Here is a 17,754-nt window from a genome sequence, read left to right as displayed (position 1 = left end):
GATAATTTGGTTCTTTCTTACAGTATTAAGTACAATTGTAAATTATTACTATTGTGACTCGTAGGAGTTCAGTTGTTATTATTGCAAAAGATGAATACGTCATAAAAAAGCCGCTTGTTTAACAAGGACTGATAAAATAAAAATGACAGTCATTTATAGTAGTGCTACTGGTGTATCTACAGGGGTGGTGGAAGTCATGGCTCCAGTAGGTCAGCAGGTCACAGTTCGAGCCACAGCTCTGGTCACAGCCGGGGACATTCAGATGGTGGAAGTGGACGAGGTCCCTGCCATGCAGATGCTGCCTCTGCTCCAGTTCCCTGTGGCTCTGGCTCTAACGGTTCTACACTGAGGCGACAAAGACCTTCCAGACACTCTCAGCCAACACCTCCAGGTAGGTCACAATTATTTGTCATCAACTAGGATACAGTTGTCACTGGTCAGCTACTAAGGTCAAAATGTGCCTTTCGGTGCTAAACCCATATTGGTGCCACAGCATTGTGGTGAGGCGAGGTGAAAGGTAGGTGTTGAGTTGGAGGTTAGTGTGAGTGAGAATTTAATGTCAAAGTTGTTGCAGCAGGTTAGTTTGTGTTAGAAAACCAAAGTGAGAGTCTGAGTTGAAGGGGGTACTTTAGGTGAGGTAGTTAGTGATTGAGTCAGGATGATGGAAATATTGACAATGAATTTTATGCATGTTTTGATAAATAAGGTGGTCTGTTAAGCTATGGTGAATCAGTAGTTCAGCCTGGCAGTCCTCACAGGTACTGGGCTTCTCTCCATAGGCAAGTGTGTATTCTAGATTCATAATTGTACTAGCTTAGTTCCCACACCTGACAGTAATGGAAAGAAGATGGTGAAAAACAATTTGTTGACCTCAAATTGGATCAGATTTGTTGACAGCAAGTTCAGAGTTGTTGAGAGAACTGTACTGGAAAATAGCCTTGAGAAAGGTACCTCCTTCATGTGGGAAACTGGTAGGTCATGAATAGCAAATTGGGTGACAGAGTCTTGAGTGTTCATTGACCTAAACATGATTGTGTCCATGGACCCAACAAAAATGAGTTTTTTCTGCTTGTTAGAGATGCAGCATGACTATTGTTATATATAAAGTACAGTTTTACTTTGAAATCCTGTAATTTATCACCAGTTCTCAGATAAAATTTCCTGGACCTTAGAACTGAAATTACTTATTTCTGCATGAAATTGATGTAAAGTAATAGTATTTCATGAAATGTCAGGTACTTAAATGTGACAGGCAGCATTGGGTAAATGTTTGAGTTGTAAGTCTGCATCCGTATGTTGTGTATATCTGTACTAATGCAACAATATAAAATATGTAATTTTTTTAACATGCTGGTCATCTGCCAAAGCAGGATGACCTTTAATATACAGTTCATCTATGATGAAAGAGAAATCCTATTTTATACTCTTGTGATATTGTATATTGATTACATTCTTAAGGAACACTGTTCTTTGAGAATGTAATAGTGATATCAAGAAAGGGCTTGGAGGTTTGTTTCTCTTTCATTGTGGTCAAATTTAACTACCTCTGTACTTGTTTATGGTACAGGGTATTTGCTGTTTGTTAATGTCTTTGTAGATTTGAGGTCAAACTAGCTATGTGGAATCCTCGGCTTGCAGGGGTGCTATGCGAAAGTGGTGGCAGCAGCAGCGGTGGCAGTGGTGGCAGCTATGGTGGTGGCGGTGGTGGTGGTGGGGCAACCGCTAGCGGAGGCTCAGGTCCCACTGGCAATGTGGGAGGCAGTTCCTCGGTCACAAGTGCAGCAGAGAGTACCACTATTGTATATAACTTTCACGACGATGCTGTGCCATTTGTCACACGGGTTCCCACTCGCCCAGTCACGTTGAAGCGCTTCAAACAGCATCTCCCTAAGAAAGGAAACTATAGGTAGGGCATTACAAATATGCATGTATTTTATTCCAGCTAGTGTATTGTATTCAAGTGGCTTTATTTTTTTCTCAATTCAGGGAAATTATTCATAAATTAAACTGTCAACCTAAAGTACTGTAGATATAATCTACACATTCTAGCATGACATTGAAGCTATAAGGTCAGTTTGTACAGTAGTCATAAACTTTAGCCCTTCATGAGTGATCCACAACATCAGAGTATCTTTTTATTTTGTTTTTTACTGCTGTAGTATCTCTTCTTTTTCTGTAGCTTTTGTTTTCGTTATCAAATGTGTGTTACACTATATTGCTTATTAACCCTTTAAATGTTTCTCACATAGATCTTAAAAATATAATGGCTGCAGTTGGTGATTTGGGTCCCAAGAGATCACAGTTTAAGCCTCTGTTATTTTCTCCAAGTTCTTGGATGAGTGATATTTATGTTAGGTTAATAATGATATCACTAATGCTTAGGAGTTGCATGTACTAATTCACAAATAACCTTATGTTAGGTTAATAATGATATCACTAATGCTTAGGAGTTGCATGTACTAATTCACAAATAACCTGTATTTAGGACCATTAACTAGTCACATAGAGAAGTGAAAAAAGAAGGAAGCCAGAATAAATACAAGAGGGGGGGGGGCACAGGATGGGAGTGGTTGACCTGGAGGAGTGAGTAGGGTGGCAGCAATTGTTCCAGTCACAGTATTGCCTTTATTCTTTGTGCTAATTACCTTGAAACATGTGCTTACTGCTACTCTGCAGTCATGTTTGTGTGTGTTGATTAGTTCTAGTATATACTATATGTACTGTATATAGTGTCTGCTGAAGTCAGCTATTTGAACTAATATTCATTCCCTGAAGTTAATGGAAAAATGTTCAATAATATGATGTGTGTTTCTTAACCCTTTCAGGGTCCGTCCCGTAGATCTACGGCTTTATGTTCAGGGTCCAAACCGTAGATCTACGCCATGAGCTCAGCTCACTCTGATAAACTGTGAGTGGTACATTTGGGCCTAGATATGAGAGAATACATCTATGTGGTATGTGTGCACCACATAAAACAGATCCTGCAGCACACTGTGTATAATGAGAGAAAAAAAATGAAATCATGATTTTTCGATTAAAACAGCAAATTTGCAGTGTTTTTTCGTATGTTTTTTATAGTTGTATTTGCGATTTCTTGGTCTCATTTGATAGACTGGAAGACATATTACAGAAATAGAGATGATTTTGATTGGTTTTAGCACTGGAAATGGCTTGAAACTGAGCTCAAAGTAGCAGAAATGTTAAATTTTTGCCGATATTCAAGAGTAAACAAACGACCTCACACGTCTAATACACATCAGCTGGTGGGTCTAATATACATTCACAAATATGGTGATGATATTTATACAATTATTACAGTATTGCATAAAAGTAAATCTTCTATTTTTTGGTGTGAATAAAAATTCATTATGTGAATAAAAAATCAAAATGGAATTTATTTGTAAAGCCTCAAAACATAACTAATGAACAGAGGAAATGTTAGTTTAGTGCCAGGAATGCCTACATTGTTCATTCTGGACCCTATTTTGAAATTGGAATATTTTGAACTTTGTGTTAAATTGGCCAAATTAACAATTTCCAATCACTTTATTTTGTAGTTGAAACAGTTGACTTGGCGATTTCTTGTGATCAATCGATAGAATAGAAGTAATACTAGTGAAATAGCTAAGAATTTGGTTGACTGGAATAATGTAATTGGCCTAAAATGGGAGTCAAAGTCGGCAAAATCGCCGATTCGTAAATATCGCTGACACATCAAAATTCGCGAGAGCATAATTTCGTCAATTTTCCACCAAATTTCGTACTTTTTGTTTTATTACCTTCACAAAAAGATTCTCTACGATTTCATAAGAAAAAATAACAAATTTTTTTTTTGAAAATTCTTGGACACTGGTGCGTGACTCCAGATTTGGGCCTTGGACCCTGAAAGGGTTAAGTGAGAGCAGATATGGTGCAGTGGTGTGCAAGAAGTGCTCTTCCTATACATGCTCAAAATTGCACACGCATGCACTCGCTCTCAAAAACATCATTTAGTCATTAGTATGAACATGTGTGAACATGACCATCCTTTGTACTTTTGTTTTCTATACAAACTTGTTTGTAAGCTGAAATGCCAGTTAATAACTTGCAAGTTGGCATACCTTTACAAGGTTTACTTTATATAACCTTCTAGATATTTATTTCTAACTCCTTTTCCACAAGAAATGGTTAGCTGGGTATAGCAGTCTCACTAATTACTCTCAGGTTTATCTGCTTTGACCTCTAGGCTTCCAGTTTCATTTACATTATCTATCTGTCTTTATCGAGTAATGCCTTGTTATTGCCACATGTACCTTTGATTATTGAAGCATGTCAGTTCTCCATTGTTTTCCCATATATATACTTCTTCTTTCTTTCAACAAACCGGCCGTATCCCACCGAGGTGGGGTGGCCCAAAAAGAAATACAAAAGTTTCTCTTTTTAAATTAATTAATTTATACAGAAGGGGTTACTAGCCCCTTGCTCCTGGCATATATATATATACTTACTGGTAATATTTTAATGTCTGCTTACCTGTAGACTCTACCAGTATATTTGTTTCTCCCTAAGAAAGAATATTTTCATTTGATATTTAATCCTCAACCTGAAGTACTAGATTTAAAGCTTCCAATAGCTAGCAGATTTTTTCAGTTTATACTTTTTTTTTTTATCTCCATATGAAATGCAAATTTCTTTAAGGTGAATTTTTAAAAATCTAAATATATATGTTGCACTGTATTGTATCATTTACCAAACTGCGGCAGGCCAGGACTCGACCCTACGAACCTTGTACTGCCTCCAGACAGCACAATGTACACATCACCTTACCTCTGGGCCAGTGATCCTACAAAGATCTTCGTAGGATAGCTGGCCCAGAGGTAAGGTGATGCGTACATTGTGCTGTCTCTGGAGGTGGTACAAGGTTCGTAGGGTTGAGTCCTGGCCTGCCTCAGTTTGGTAAACGATTTAAAATCACTTAGTTTCGTGATTTCATTACTGTATTGTATATTTTTTTAACACATTGGCCATTTCCCACCAAGGCAGGATGTCACAGTTAAACGGTTAAATACTTTAATTAGCTTTTATATTTTTATGCAGTTTCTTAGTGCATACTTTCAAGAAATGGTACAAGACTACTCTTAATAGCAAGATGCATGTATAATTTTTGCCTACAACTGAATTATTGTTTTGGAGCATGAATGAATTAGAGGAGAGAATGGAATGTCGCTGTTTGCTTCCTGGCAGAACTTCCCATAGAGACCTAATACTTCTTTTTAATCTTTCAGATTCTTCTTCAAGAAGCAGTGCGAAGAGTTTGGAGTGATCCAGGAGGAAATCACCGATGACTCAGAGATCCTCCCGCTTTTTGATGGCAAGATATTTGCACAGATTAGGAAGGCGGACTGAGAAATATATGTAAATAAGTGTCTTGATATACCAAGAAGAATAGTGTGTACAATTGGTCATGAAGTGGTTTATTGAGCAGAGGAATTTTTTTGTGGCAACGTTGGTGCCTCAGAAACAAAATTCCTCTGCCTAACTTTCGGTAATGAAAAGCAAAACGGGCAAAGCAAGAAGGACATTTTTAGCATTGATCCCCGGTGAAGAGGAAAGTGAGAAGCTAGGTAGAATAATGAATGTGAAGCCAGTCCACCGGGGAGATTAGCCGGGCCGTGGGAATCCAAGCCACATGGTCCGGTGGTGATGGAGCCTTGGAGCAGATAGGCTTAATTTCTTACCTCAATTTAGAAATAAAGTGAGAGATGTATAATGTGTGAAGGTGTGGCCAGGAGCAGTGTGAGATACTTGCAGGTTCTGTGTGTAGGCAGACACTCGTCGTCGGCGTTGTCAGTATGTCCTTGCTACCACGTTTATGGTCTCTTGACTCGGCTACCAGTACACATTTGCTCACAGTCAACTAATGTATTCTTGTCAAATAACACGCTATACTGCTATTCACAAAATAATGCCAAAGCGTTAGTGACTGTGGCAGTGTTGCGTACACACATTTTGGTAAGAAATTCATTATACTGCTTGGCAATTTTCAGATAATGCTTTTCCAATTTTGTATATTATAAGTGCATTGTATTTGCTAAATTTAATATTTTTTCTAGCCTCTGTTAGTTTGATACACAAGCATATACAGTATCTTTACTAATGAGTGAAGTGTAGATTTCATGAGGGTAAGGAGCTAAACAGGATTTAATTATTCATAAATATTATGAAGTCATTTGCAATGTTAGTAATTGCAAGAATCTATTAATACAGTGGGTTGTGTATTCCACTTAAACTATGGGAAAAGAATAAATTGTGATGGTGTTTGATCTTTGGAAGAATGGAATTGTCATTCTCAGCCCCCATTTCCTCATGAAATACTGACAGAGTTTAGAAATAGACACTTTTAAGGGTTTCTTAGTTATGTGGAATGATAAAGTGGTGTGCAATGAAAGTTTCAAAACTGAACAGGCAGAATTCAGGGATTCAGATTAATTTTTGCCAAGCCAAGTAAAGAAATTTGCATTGTACATATTGTAGCAAGCCATTGTCAAAACTAGTCTAGGAGCAGCTGGTAGCAAGAACCTGCCGAAGTGGGTACAGGATGCCAATGATTGCAGGCGACCCAACGTGACCACGAGGACTGCCAGAGCCTGGACCTGTGATGTGCTCACACCAAGCCTTTATTGGCAACTCTTTTATCTTTGGTGCTACTAGCGTAGAGGCTGCGAGGGTCGTATAGTGCCACATGGCAACTTACACACAAGGCACTAGACACGCTCAGTAGCCGACACACAAACCATCACATACAGTGCAGTTTACTCTTGGTGATTAAAAGAGAGTAGTAATAATCTGCAGCAGTATCCACATAGTTTACAGCAATATACATAAGAGCTTACAGAGAGCAATATACACCCCCCACAGCTTCTACTCACCATCCACTTATAATGGGAGTATAATTAATCATATCCACTGTTATGTGCTAATTGAACCTCAGCCATGTGGGCTTGGATTGGATTTTTTTTTTTACAAGCTGTACTGTACATGAATTTGTTGAGTACTGGATGTACAAAGTGTGGTGTGTGGCAGGTGACGCTGGAGTTGCTGAGGCATGATGATAGTGTTACCACCTGGCCGGAGTGGTGCCTCTTCACATATAATTATTGTTATGTTTATTTTTTGACCCATTTTGTTGATGTCTCAGGTATGTCTTTTCCTTTTCTAGAATATTTACATATAATGTTAATACTTTCATTGTAACTAAATTAATTTGATGTTGTCTAAAGTATTTGTTTGTGGTGAAGTACTGTCTACAAGAACCAGGGAATTTGTTGCTCTTGATTATGTTCCCCTCATCCCCATTTTCCTAAGAAAGAATGTTCTTTACTGAAGGAACATGTCTTGAGCCAAGGAAGTAGGTTCATGTTTTGGAGTATCTGTCTACAGTCTGAGGTACATATTTTAAGGACATCTTAATCTGTGTTAATAAACCTAATGCCTAGATCAAAGGTGCACATCTTAAGTTCTTGGTCAAAATGCCTACTCTAACTTAAGTGTGTGTTTGACGAGATTAAAGAAAGTTGCATTTCAGACTGAAGACATCTATCCTGGTTAAGGTATACACTTCTGGCCAGTGAATTTGTCAAAGCATGAGAGCTTTTCAGGCTAAGGTAAATATTAAGAGTAATTTTACAGAAAGGGGATAATGTGTGGATACTTGCCAGTTGGTATTATTATTATTATTATAATCAAAAAGAAGTGCTAAGCCACAAGGGCTATGCAGCACCAGTTGGTAGGAAAGAGAATTTGAGGAGTGATACTGTGGACGTAATAATCACACAACTTGTCTGTTGTCTTTACGTGTGTATGTACAGTATTTGTGCAGTTGAAGTGCCGTATCTTAACAAATGAAGACTGTATACGTTCTTATAACCAACACTGGAGAGGAAACTTTTGGTGACATATGGTCTGTTTCAGCTCCAATACACCACTTTCTAACATAATCTTAGTCCCAATTTTGTTTCTGTTGATGTCTGCCTTTTCAGTACACCACCAATGCCCTAATTTTTAGAATACACCATTACTGTCTTCTGACTTTTACTTGCATCTTCATTTAGAGCCCTTTGAGGTACGTCTGATGGAAGATTGTGGAGATATCCAGATACTCCATTCCCTTTAGATATAATTTGTTCTTAGTTAATTTACTTTTAATGCTACTATTCACCAACTTCTTTACTGACATTTTCATCAGCTGACCTCTCTCCATTCCTTTCCCTTCCCTGATTACCTACCTGTCTCTTCTCCTCACCCATTTTTTCGGTTGTGACCAGATTATGGTTCAGGATGAACTAAATTTAATTTAGTTACCTCTCAAAAGTGTATGATGTGAATTGTTTCAGCCAGTGTATTGTGACTTATTCTTGTGCATCATTTGAGTTTGCTAAAACTAATATTCAAAAAATATTTAAAACTAAATTTGCTACTTGGACTTTACCCTCCTCTTAGATTAATATTGAAAAAAATGAAGCTGTTTAATTACTGGTTATTTTTCCCCTACTGCAGGAATGTAATTTTTGTTTAAATTTGATGCTCATTTAATCTTTACATAGTTTTATCCCTTTATTAATTCATAACTTTTAACTTCATGTCTACTCTCCAGTGGCATACCTGACTAATAAATTTGCAATTGTTTTTGCAGTGTCAAATCTAAAGATTTAATTAACTTTTTTCTTAGTTTATGTGAACACATCCACATATCACTCCCAAGCAATAAAACTGTACCCCTTCATCACAGGCAAAACACCCTCCACAAATGTTTCAGTTTGCCAGGTGCTAATGTCTTTCTTAGTTCATGACAGCTGCTACATACACAGGTCAACATATATGGCATGATGCTAATGTTTACAGCTTGCTGTCGACTCTGGGGACTAGTGTGTCAGGGCTTTACCTAGTATTTCTAGTGAATCACTAGGGGCTAAGCCTCACAAGATATTGTCCTGCCATTTAGTAAGCACAATGTTTATATATTTCAGATTTATTGTTATTGTATTATATATATAATTGTTTTGGTTAATTTAAAAAATGACTAGCGTGTATTATATGCAGAGGCAGTGCGTAAGTAGTGGAAATAGTGAGCCGTGAAGGACATATCACCTGACAGTCAAGTGCCCACCCTGGTAGATGGACTTCTCAACGTTAATTTTGGAGCTGCCATATTCTTTGAGGGCTTCTTACCCTGGAAAGGAGTCTCCTCTCCTTGTGAAGATCGACTCTTTAACAAAAAGAGCTTTCACGAAGGCAGGATCTTTGTTGTGCGAGTAGCTACAGCTGAATGGCTAATGGCATTAATCTCACAGTGAAAGATATGCCTATTCTGTAAATATGATTTTTTAAATAAACTCATTTTGTAATTTGTGCTTATTTTCTCTCTCATTTTATTTTTTAGTATGAGATAACAGAAGTGCAGAATATGCAAACTAGATGCAGTTCACCAACCAGTATTTCAACTGAGATCAAGAAATATTTGCTGAAGGATTTAGCTCATTGATATGGAAACTATAACTTGAGGTAATGAGTAAGTTAAGGAAGACAAAGTGGTGTACAGATGATAATATATCAGTATTATCAAGTTACTAAAAAAAGGGGTAAACTCAGCTCATGTTAACATGTACTAGGACAACTATCTTGCCACATAATTTATAATATTGCTTAGCCAAGGTTCTTTATTGATAAAGCTGCCTCTCAGCCTTTTCAATCACCTCAGTTTTAAACTGATTAATCCTAAGATTGCAAAACAAGTTTATAAATTATATTCATAGGGAAGAACCAAACCTGTAGGAAGGTAATCAGCTCTGATCCAAGGAAAGGGAGGATAGCTCCAGTTCCTTGGATAGAGATCCCTTCATTTCGTGTATAATTCTCAATCAGTTTAGAAGTTTCTAAGCCTTCACTCAATAATAATTAAAGCCAAAGTCTTTCATCTTTGGTTTTGTTAAATTACCATCAGTAATCTTTAGTTTCAAGGCTCTACGCAGTACAGGAGGGTCCCGCTTTACAGCACTTACTTTCAGAGCATTTTTCTAATACAGCGGTTTTCAATATACCCATTCTTCATTTATTCAGACTTCCTACAATAAATACAACCATCACTCACTATAAGCTAAGGACAACAATATTTTATGGTAAGTAATGTGTGTATTTTTTAGGCCTAGCTATATTGCTCACTTACTACATGATAGTGGAAACATATCAGGTTTTTATATGCATTTGAAAGTGAAAAAAAATAAGGCTATGATTCACTTTACAGCAGTACCCTGGAACCTAACCTGCTGTACAAGTATTTACAGTTCTCAACACAGACCAAAATTGTTAAAACAAATAAACAGTAATATAATTTTTTATTAATTATAAAAGTAAAACAATGTTTCTCTCATAAAAAAAAATGGTAGAAACAATGAGCATTGAATATCTGGCCTTGCGTCATACTACACTAAGTACAAATGTGTACACACTGCTGGGCCACACAACTAGCATAACAAGTACATGCTAACACACAAGTAATATTGCAGTTATAAAATAAAACCTCACATTTATCAAGAAAAATATGACAATTATAGTTAAATTGTTGTGCCTGTATAATAAATCCAGATTTTTTTTTTTTTTTTTACAATATACTGGTAGATGATCAGTTATCCATGCTTGTTATGTCCCAGCTGTTGTCCCTGTCATTTAGGTTACAATCATCCAATTCAATGTTGTTCAGGGTCATTAAAGATTTAATTACCCTAGATTTAAAAATGTGACTTGTAATACACTGACTACACACTTAAAAATGCAATAACGGTATTTTGGTAAACCTTAGCATATTTATTAAATAATGAGAGATGGCCAGGTGTGACCATCTTTTTGCCACACCATGCCACAAAACCCATGGTTTGTCCTTCCTGAAGCTGGGTTCTTTCTGTGGTAAGGGTATTTAGTGGTTAGGCATAGAGGAGAGATTTCCCAAATTGCAAGCTACAACACATCTGGCCATTCAAGCCACTTTCAATACAGTGACTGCAAATTCACCACCCAAGGTGGCAGGAAACTGTGCAGTTTTTCACAGTACTGGAGCAAGTAATATGTTGCAAGACTGCAACTTAGTTGCAGTCTTGCAACATGTTGCTTGCATTCCAATAAAAAATGAAATAAGACTAAAGACCCCACCATTAAAACAAATTATTGTAATTATAAAATATAAATATCTAAAATATTTAAAAAGACAGTGCATAACCCACGTGGGCTTAACTGATTTGTAATTATAATAAGTTAAAAGATTTCCTTAAAGTACTATCTAAGCAGAATTTACATTGTACAGTGAGGGGTCTCATGATCCAAAAAAGCAGATTAATCATTCTCATCCTTGGATCAAATCTGAAGGCCTCCCATTCCCCAAGTGCTACACTGCACCACCTCTGAACATGTCCATCACCTCAATTTTCTTCACTAGTCATAATTTTATTCTTAACTACTACTTGGCACCTTCAGTATCACTAGTCCATTCCTTACTGATGCCATGATTAACATTCAGCCATGAGACAAGGTGATGAAAAAATCAGAAATGGAATGATAATACAGGAGAAAGTTATGGTGTGGTACCCACCCACAAGGTAGCTGGTGGTAGTGTGAGTGTAAACAAGCCAAGTCTACCATAATACAATGGAGGTCTGAGGCATATGGGTGGGTAAATATCCTGCCTGTGCTGGCACAAATGTTGCACCTTCACAGTGAAAGCTGGAAACAGGATGCAAAATGTGAATGGAGAGGTGTTAGAAACTCAGTAGTTGGACCCCCGATAGGAAACAGTCTACTGTATCATATTCACGGGAGAGTAATAAACCTATAGGAGTCGTACAACATGTAGATGAATTGGAGGCATTCAGGTTTTGATCCATGGAAGGGGAAGGCTGGTTCAATTCCTTGGGTCAAGAGCCCATCAACATCGGGAAATTTCCCATGAAAGATAGGGAAATACAGACAGATTGAAGAGTTTTCTGTGACTGATTAGGCAACACACTACTAGTTCCTCTGTGATAGTGACTTTTGGTGATTGGTTCTGTGTATGAACATGGAAGACACTACTGCTAACCCTTTGTGTGTACTCTGTAGCTTTCGTGACCCTAAATGATTAAAATCTGAAAATAACCGTTTGTGAAACTGGCATTATGTTAACTACCTCCCAGGTTGCTTGTGGATGAAACAGTCTATGCTAAATTATTCAGTATCTCAAATATTGGTAGGAAAATGTTGTAGAGTTGACATTTCTGACCTGAGGGCTAGTTTAACTTGAGTGTTTTAGAGAGCAACATTTCTAATTATGCCACAGTGAAGCTGGCCTGGTTATAAAACAATAACCTATACTGCCAAACTGAAAGAAGCTGTGGAAAGATAAGAGTACTGTAACATCTGACAACTTACCAAAAGTTTTAGAATTAAAATTGTGTAAAATGAGTAGAAGTGTGCAGTGGTGTGTTAGTAGCCTCACCCACTAGACTGTGTGAGGGCAGTGTAGCCAGCTGGCTCAAACATGAGAGTGGTGTACATTATTCTTTTTATATTTTTTGAGGGAGATTGAACTCTTAGCTAGAAGCCATATAGCTCTTGGGGAATGGGAGCTCTTCATCATCATTATTATAATCAAAGGGGAAGCGCTAAACCCGGAGGATTATACAGAGCTCTTCATCAGCATCAAGGCACACTAACTGAAGGAAGGACATTTTCTAAATAAGGTTTTTGATCAAAAGAATTACAACTACCCTACCTTTCCTTGGATCAAAACATACTGCCTCCCATTTCCCTGGTGCTATATGACCCCTCTGAGTTCAGTACTCTTCCCATGAATGTAGTAATAATTGTCAAAAAGTATGGGAATGCCTAAAGATGAGTTTGAGTTGTGTTCTTAACACTCACCAGGTGGAGAAAACAGTCGTGTGCACAGTAGTCCACCACATTCAACCTCCCCTTAAAGGGCTGTTTTGATAGTGATGAACTCTTGATACAAGCAATTGAAGTTGCTCTTCCTTTGGATCAAATCTGTGATAAGAACATCAATCACATCTGCTGTTGACAACTCAGTAACCACAATCCCTGTTGTCATCACCACTATCCTTATCTACCGGGGAGAGGATGCCAATAAATAGTCTTGTCTGCAAGTTCTGCATCACTCAACATTCAATCACATCTGACTCCAATGTCTATTTTTCCTGCCCTCAGCAGGTTACGATGAAAATTATTACCTCAAACCTATCAAAATCAAACTATGAACATTATTTAAAAGTTTTTCCAACCACTAGCTAATATAGTCGTTTTCATTTCCATCCATGACACAACAAGGTTGAAGAGGCATTCTTCAGGTTATAGTTCTTGATATCTAAAGTACATTCACCCATGGTATCTTGTTCCAAATCTTCCTCCCAATTTCTACTAATATATATTGTGTATTTTTATACGTATATACTTCTAAGCTGTTGTATTCTGGGCACCTCTGCAAAAACAGTGATTATGTGCGAGCGAGGTGAAAGTGTTGAATGATGATGATGAAAGTATTTTCTTTTTGGGGATTTTCTTTCTCTTTGGGTCACCCTGCCTCAGTGGGAGACGGCCGACTTGTTGAAAAAAAAAAAAAATTCATCTTGAGTATCTGGACTAGAAGAGCCTCTTGAAGACTGCAATAATTCCCTGATCCACAGGTTGCATAAGGGAGGTGATATTAGAGGGAAGAAAAATACCCTTAATTTTACCATTACTACTGATTTAATTCTTCCAGCCCTTGAATGAACAGATGTATTATCAAGCAAGAGTGTCTCGACTGACTTTACCAGACTCAAATTTAAGGACCTCCAGCTGGTGCTTGTGTTATACATTAAAAAGTGGAAAATACATCAGCAAATACATCCCTGTCAAACCAGTCTTTCTTACCCTTGAAATAACTGAGGGGCAATATTTTCAAACAATCCTATAAAGCACATTGCCATCAGTTTCAAGCGGTGCATATTATCAGCAATAGTGCAGCACAATAAGCTTATGGCCAGGTGTTCTTGCTCAAATGAGTGTTGAAAGGCTGCAATCACCAAAACAGACCAGTCTCTCATGTATCATACAGTTGAGATAGTGAAGGAGGGCCCTATCATTTAACATTAGCATGACTGGCTCAACTTTGTCTGTAGGTGCACTATCAGCCTTGTCATCAGTTTTTAGGTTAATCAAGCATTAGCGATTACTGTAGTGCCAAAGCCACCCATTCCTTGCCCCAAATTCTATACCCATGTACCTTGTTGGGTTTTTGCAGAACAGGGAAGCTGAACAGCACAAACATTAAAACACCTGCAGCATATTTGAACATACTCTATATACAGTACCAGACACCATTTGCTTTGCTACAACAAACTTCCCATGTCACTGAGATGCCTGACCCTACCTTCTTCATTAAAGCTTCTGCTTTAACATTCAGTCATATGCTTCTTGGCACCATCCCTTGCTTTAAAAGGCATTTGTTAATAGCACTGTACTGGTAATGATAAACACTGCAAATCAAGGTAAAATTGGAGACCAAATGATAGTATGTGAGCATGAGCAGACAATAATAAACTGATGCAGGCTGAACCAGTGGCCATTCTTGCTCAGAACAAAAAGAACTGACAGGTCTTGGAAGCAGCTCATACCAAACAAACTTGTGATAAAGCAGACCAGATCAAGTTCAGCAGTATTACTACTGGGCATATGTGATGCAGCAAATTTGGTCCATTGCATTGATAATTCTACCAGACACTCGCCAAGCCTTTGTCTGGCCAGATTTTTGGTCCATTTTATCTAAAATCTGGTGCATAGTGGTTCATAATACTGAGGGTTTACTGTATTTCCAATATCAACTGTTCCATGGATGCCATAAATAATTGTGGCTGTTATTTTGGAATTATATATTTATGTGGATAATCTTGCTATTTATGATGGCATCTTTCCCTGAGGTAGTGTGAAGCTGTCCGCAGGTGGCTGTAGATAAAAAATCAGCTGAAATGATAGGTTACAAATTTTCAGATCAGAATGCCATGATTGAGCACTGTAATAGATCGAGGAAGAAACCCAAGTTTCCATGTGTTATAAAGTATGATGAAGGGCTGTATGACCCTTGTAGGTTTAGCACTTAGTTTTGATTATAATAATAATATAAAGTATGATTATTTCTTAATAGTTATTAAATGAAATTTTTGGAAGAAGACTAAAGTCTTGAGGAAGTTATCTCCTTAAAATTCAAAATGGATACAACACTAATTGAACAACTTAAAAGTGGAATCTTACTATCAAAAAGCTGACTGCAGGACCATGTTCAGATTAAAAGCTTTATGGTGTAGGTGTAGACTTTATTATGACTGGCAGGTCATTTCTGAGCATCCAGAAGTGCAGGGAGGCATTCAGAATCTCCAGCAAGTTTTGTGTGGACGCTGGTGATCTGGCTCTCTTCCGTGAAGAACTTTGATTACGGTATAGTACATGTTCAGTATCAGATACACTCCATGTAAATCTACTAACAAGAATTTTTGTGACAGGGCATGAAGTTATTTAACAAGGTATCCAAGCTGTTCTGTATATGAAGCATGGCTACTATTGCTTAACTGTATGTGGGCTGGAAGGAACATACGAGATTGGTTTCCTACCCCTTTCTCTCTGGGTGATTTTAGAGACTAGATGTTGTTAGCAAGAGGATAATTAGTATAATGCATCACAGATTAAGTTTTTTGGCAGATGACTCAGTGTTAGAATGGCACAGATTTTGCTGTATTACTGCAGGGGATTCTCACTGTGCAAATCTACCAGTGAAATCCTACACCTTTTATTGCTGAACTGCATGCCATCCTGGTGGCACTTACAGTGATTATTTAAATTCCTCACAGAAAATTTACAATTGTAGTTTGATTCACAAAGTGCACTGAAGGCATTAGTACACTTTGCTTTTGTGTAGCTTTAGAAAAAATATTCAAGAATATATGACTTGTGTTCATTCTAAGCAAAAGAATGTACTGTATAACCTTTTTGTTTTTTTTGGCATGTATGCATTTAGGTAACGAGTCTGATGGCCTAGGAATGCCATATCAGGTCTCCTGTTTAGCAGACTATTGCACTGGTAATTTAATGGGCAACATTCAGAAATATGCAAAGAGAAAATGGCATGCCCTGTAGGACTTCTTTAATCCTAAATACTGTAAAGTATTAAGGATGAAAGACTGCATATGGTCCTCTAACAAGAATCACAAAACAAATTTTTGTTGACTGAGGCTAGAGCACACACTGCTAGCTCACTGTTATTGATTAGAAGTGTGTTGTGTACCTTTTCTATGCAACCTGTACTGTGCCAGCAGCTGCAAAACACTAACATTATGTTCAAGATTGAGGAATTTTTTATAATTATAGGATTTTTTTAATTGCCCTGGTAGTTGAAAGGATATCCGAGAAATGTTAGACAATGATTTTTATGTAACTAATCTAATGATTCTTTTAATGAGCTAATTTATTCAATTTTACTTATAATTTTTATTTAAAAAATTAAAATTGTACCAGTATTTATTCTTTTAATGGTCAAAGTACTGGATCACTGATGGATCACAGTGCTTTTAAAATTTAATCTATCCAATCCAATCCCAGACTTTGGGCAAATTTCTTGAAAATATGGACTCCATACTGGCAACATAAAACCAGCTATTCACATGTTATATAATGAACATTAAGCACATCTGGGCTGGATGGAGTAGATAACTACAAATACAGTTTGGCTAGGCTCTGTGGCAAATGGATGGAAGAGACTTGACCTCTAATGATGATGATGCCAAGAGACATCAACTGGACTGTAGAGGAAAAGAATGCGACAAGGAGACTTCTTACAGTACTACAGGGTGGGACAGCATTCTTAGGATGGACAAGAATTTACAATTGTTAGCAATGCCACCTCTGTGCAGCAGAGGGAGAGAATGTAAGGTGGGGAGAGCATTCACAGTATTATAGGTGAACAGACATCTGTACTCTGTTCACTGTTTATACTGTTAGCAGTTGGTAACGTTAATTCTTTAAAGGCGACCCACGTGAGAGTGGTGAGCACTGCCATAGTTTACAGAGTTTACTAATGTCAGCAGCAGTGGCTTACCTGAGGCTCGCCTCCCTGACAATATATGGCAGTTAAAACTCACTAATGACACTGTTAAGCAGGTTACAACCATCATTGTCACTGCTGCTTCTCTGTTCCTGAAGAGAGAATAATAATATCAATTTGCCAGCCTATATATTAGGCTTATAAAGAGGGAAACATACAAATATTTCCATAAAAATTAATCCAGAGCATGTCCTAAATGTAAAAATAATAAAAACTAATTAAGTTACTGCTCTGACAATACTGACCTTTAATTTGAAAGTTATACTTTTGTTGACCTACCCCTTCTTATTAAGGACTGACACTTGTCTACAGAATCAAAAAGTGGGAGAGGGAGGGTTAAAATATTAAAAGCTAGGCATCTTAACTCTTGAACTGTCCAAATGTAGATCTACGTTCACGTGTGTAGTGCTCCGACCTTGATTTTCCCCATTTGAAAGCATGTAAAAAAAAATACATCTATGTTCGGAGCCCCCTGCACATGGACGTAGATCTACGTTTGGACAGTTTAAGGGTTAAGAGTAGCTCAAACTTGGGGCTGCATTTCATGGTTAAGAGTAGCTCAAACTTGGGGCTGCATTTCATGAAGTGCAAAAACCTGTACA

The 17,754-nt window shown here is 37.5% G+C and overlaps 2 protein-coding genes across 12 annotated transcripts in view; one reads left to right on the top strand and one right to left on the bottom strand.

The window, feature by feature from the left end:
• The window catches only part of Axn (protein axin), a 68,304-nt gene extending 58,921 nt beyond the window's left edge, over positions 1–9,383 (top strand). For all 10 annotated transcript variants that reach the window (XM_053798945.2, XM_053798944.2, XM_053798935.2 and 7 more), the window contains 3 exons: positions 183–391; positions 1,639–1,906; positions 5,265–9,383. In XM_053798945.2, coding sequence (XP_053654920.2) covers positions 183–391; positions 1,639–1,906; positions 5,265–5,385 — 598 coding nt within the window. In that variant the 3' untranslated portion in view covers positions 5,386–9,383. The remainder of the gene's footprint in view (positions 1–182; positions 392–1,638; positions 1,907–5,264) is intronic.
• Positions 9,384–10,355: 972 nt separating this feature from the next.
• sl (small wing phospholipase C gamma 1) overlaps positions 10,356–17,754 on the bottom strand; it is a 59,881-nt gene continuing 52,482 nt past the window's right edge. For both annotated transcript variants that reach the window (XM_053798933.2, XM_053798932.2), the window contains exon 27: positions 10,356–17,244. The gene's annotated coding sequence lies outside the window, so the exon portion shown is untranslated. The remainder of the gene's footprint in view (positions 17,245–17,754) is intronic.

Source organism: Cherax quadricarinatus, chromosome 66 (assembly GCF_038502225.1).
Source record: "Cherax quadricarinatus isolate ZL_2023a chromosome 66, ASM3850222v1, whole genome shotgun sequence".
Lineage (NCBI taxonomy): Eukaryota > Metazoa > Arthropoda > Malacostraca > Decapoda > Parastacidae > Cherax > Cherax quadricarinatus.
This window is presented reverse-complemented; position numbering and strand designations above follow the sequence as displayed.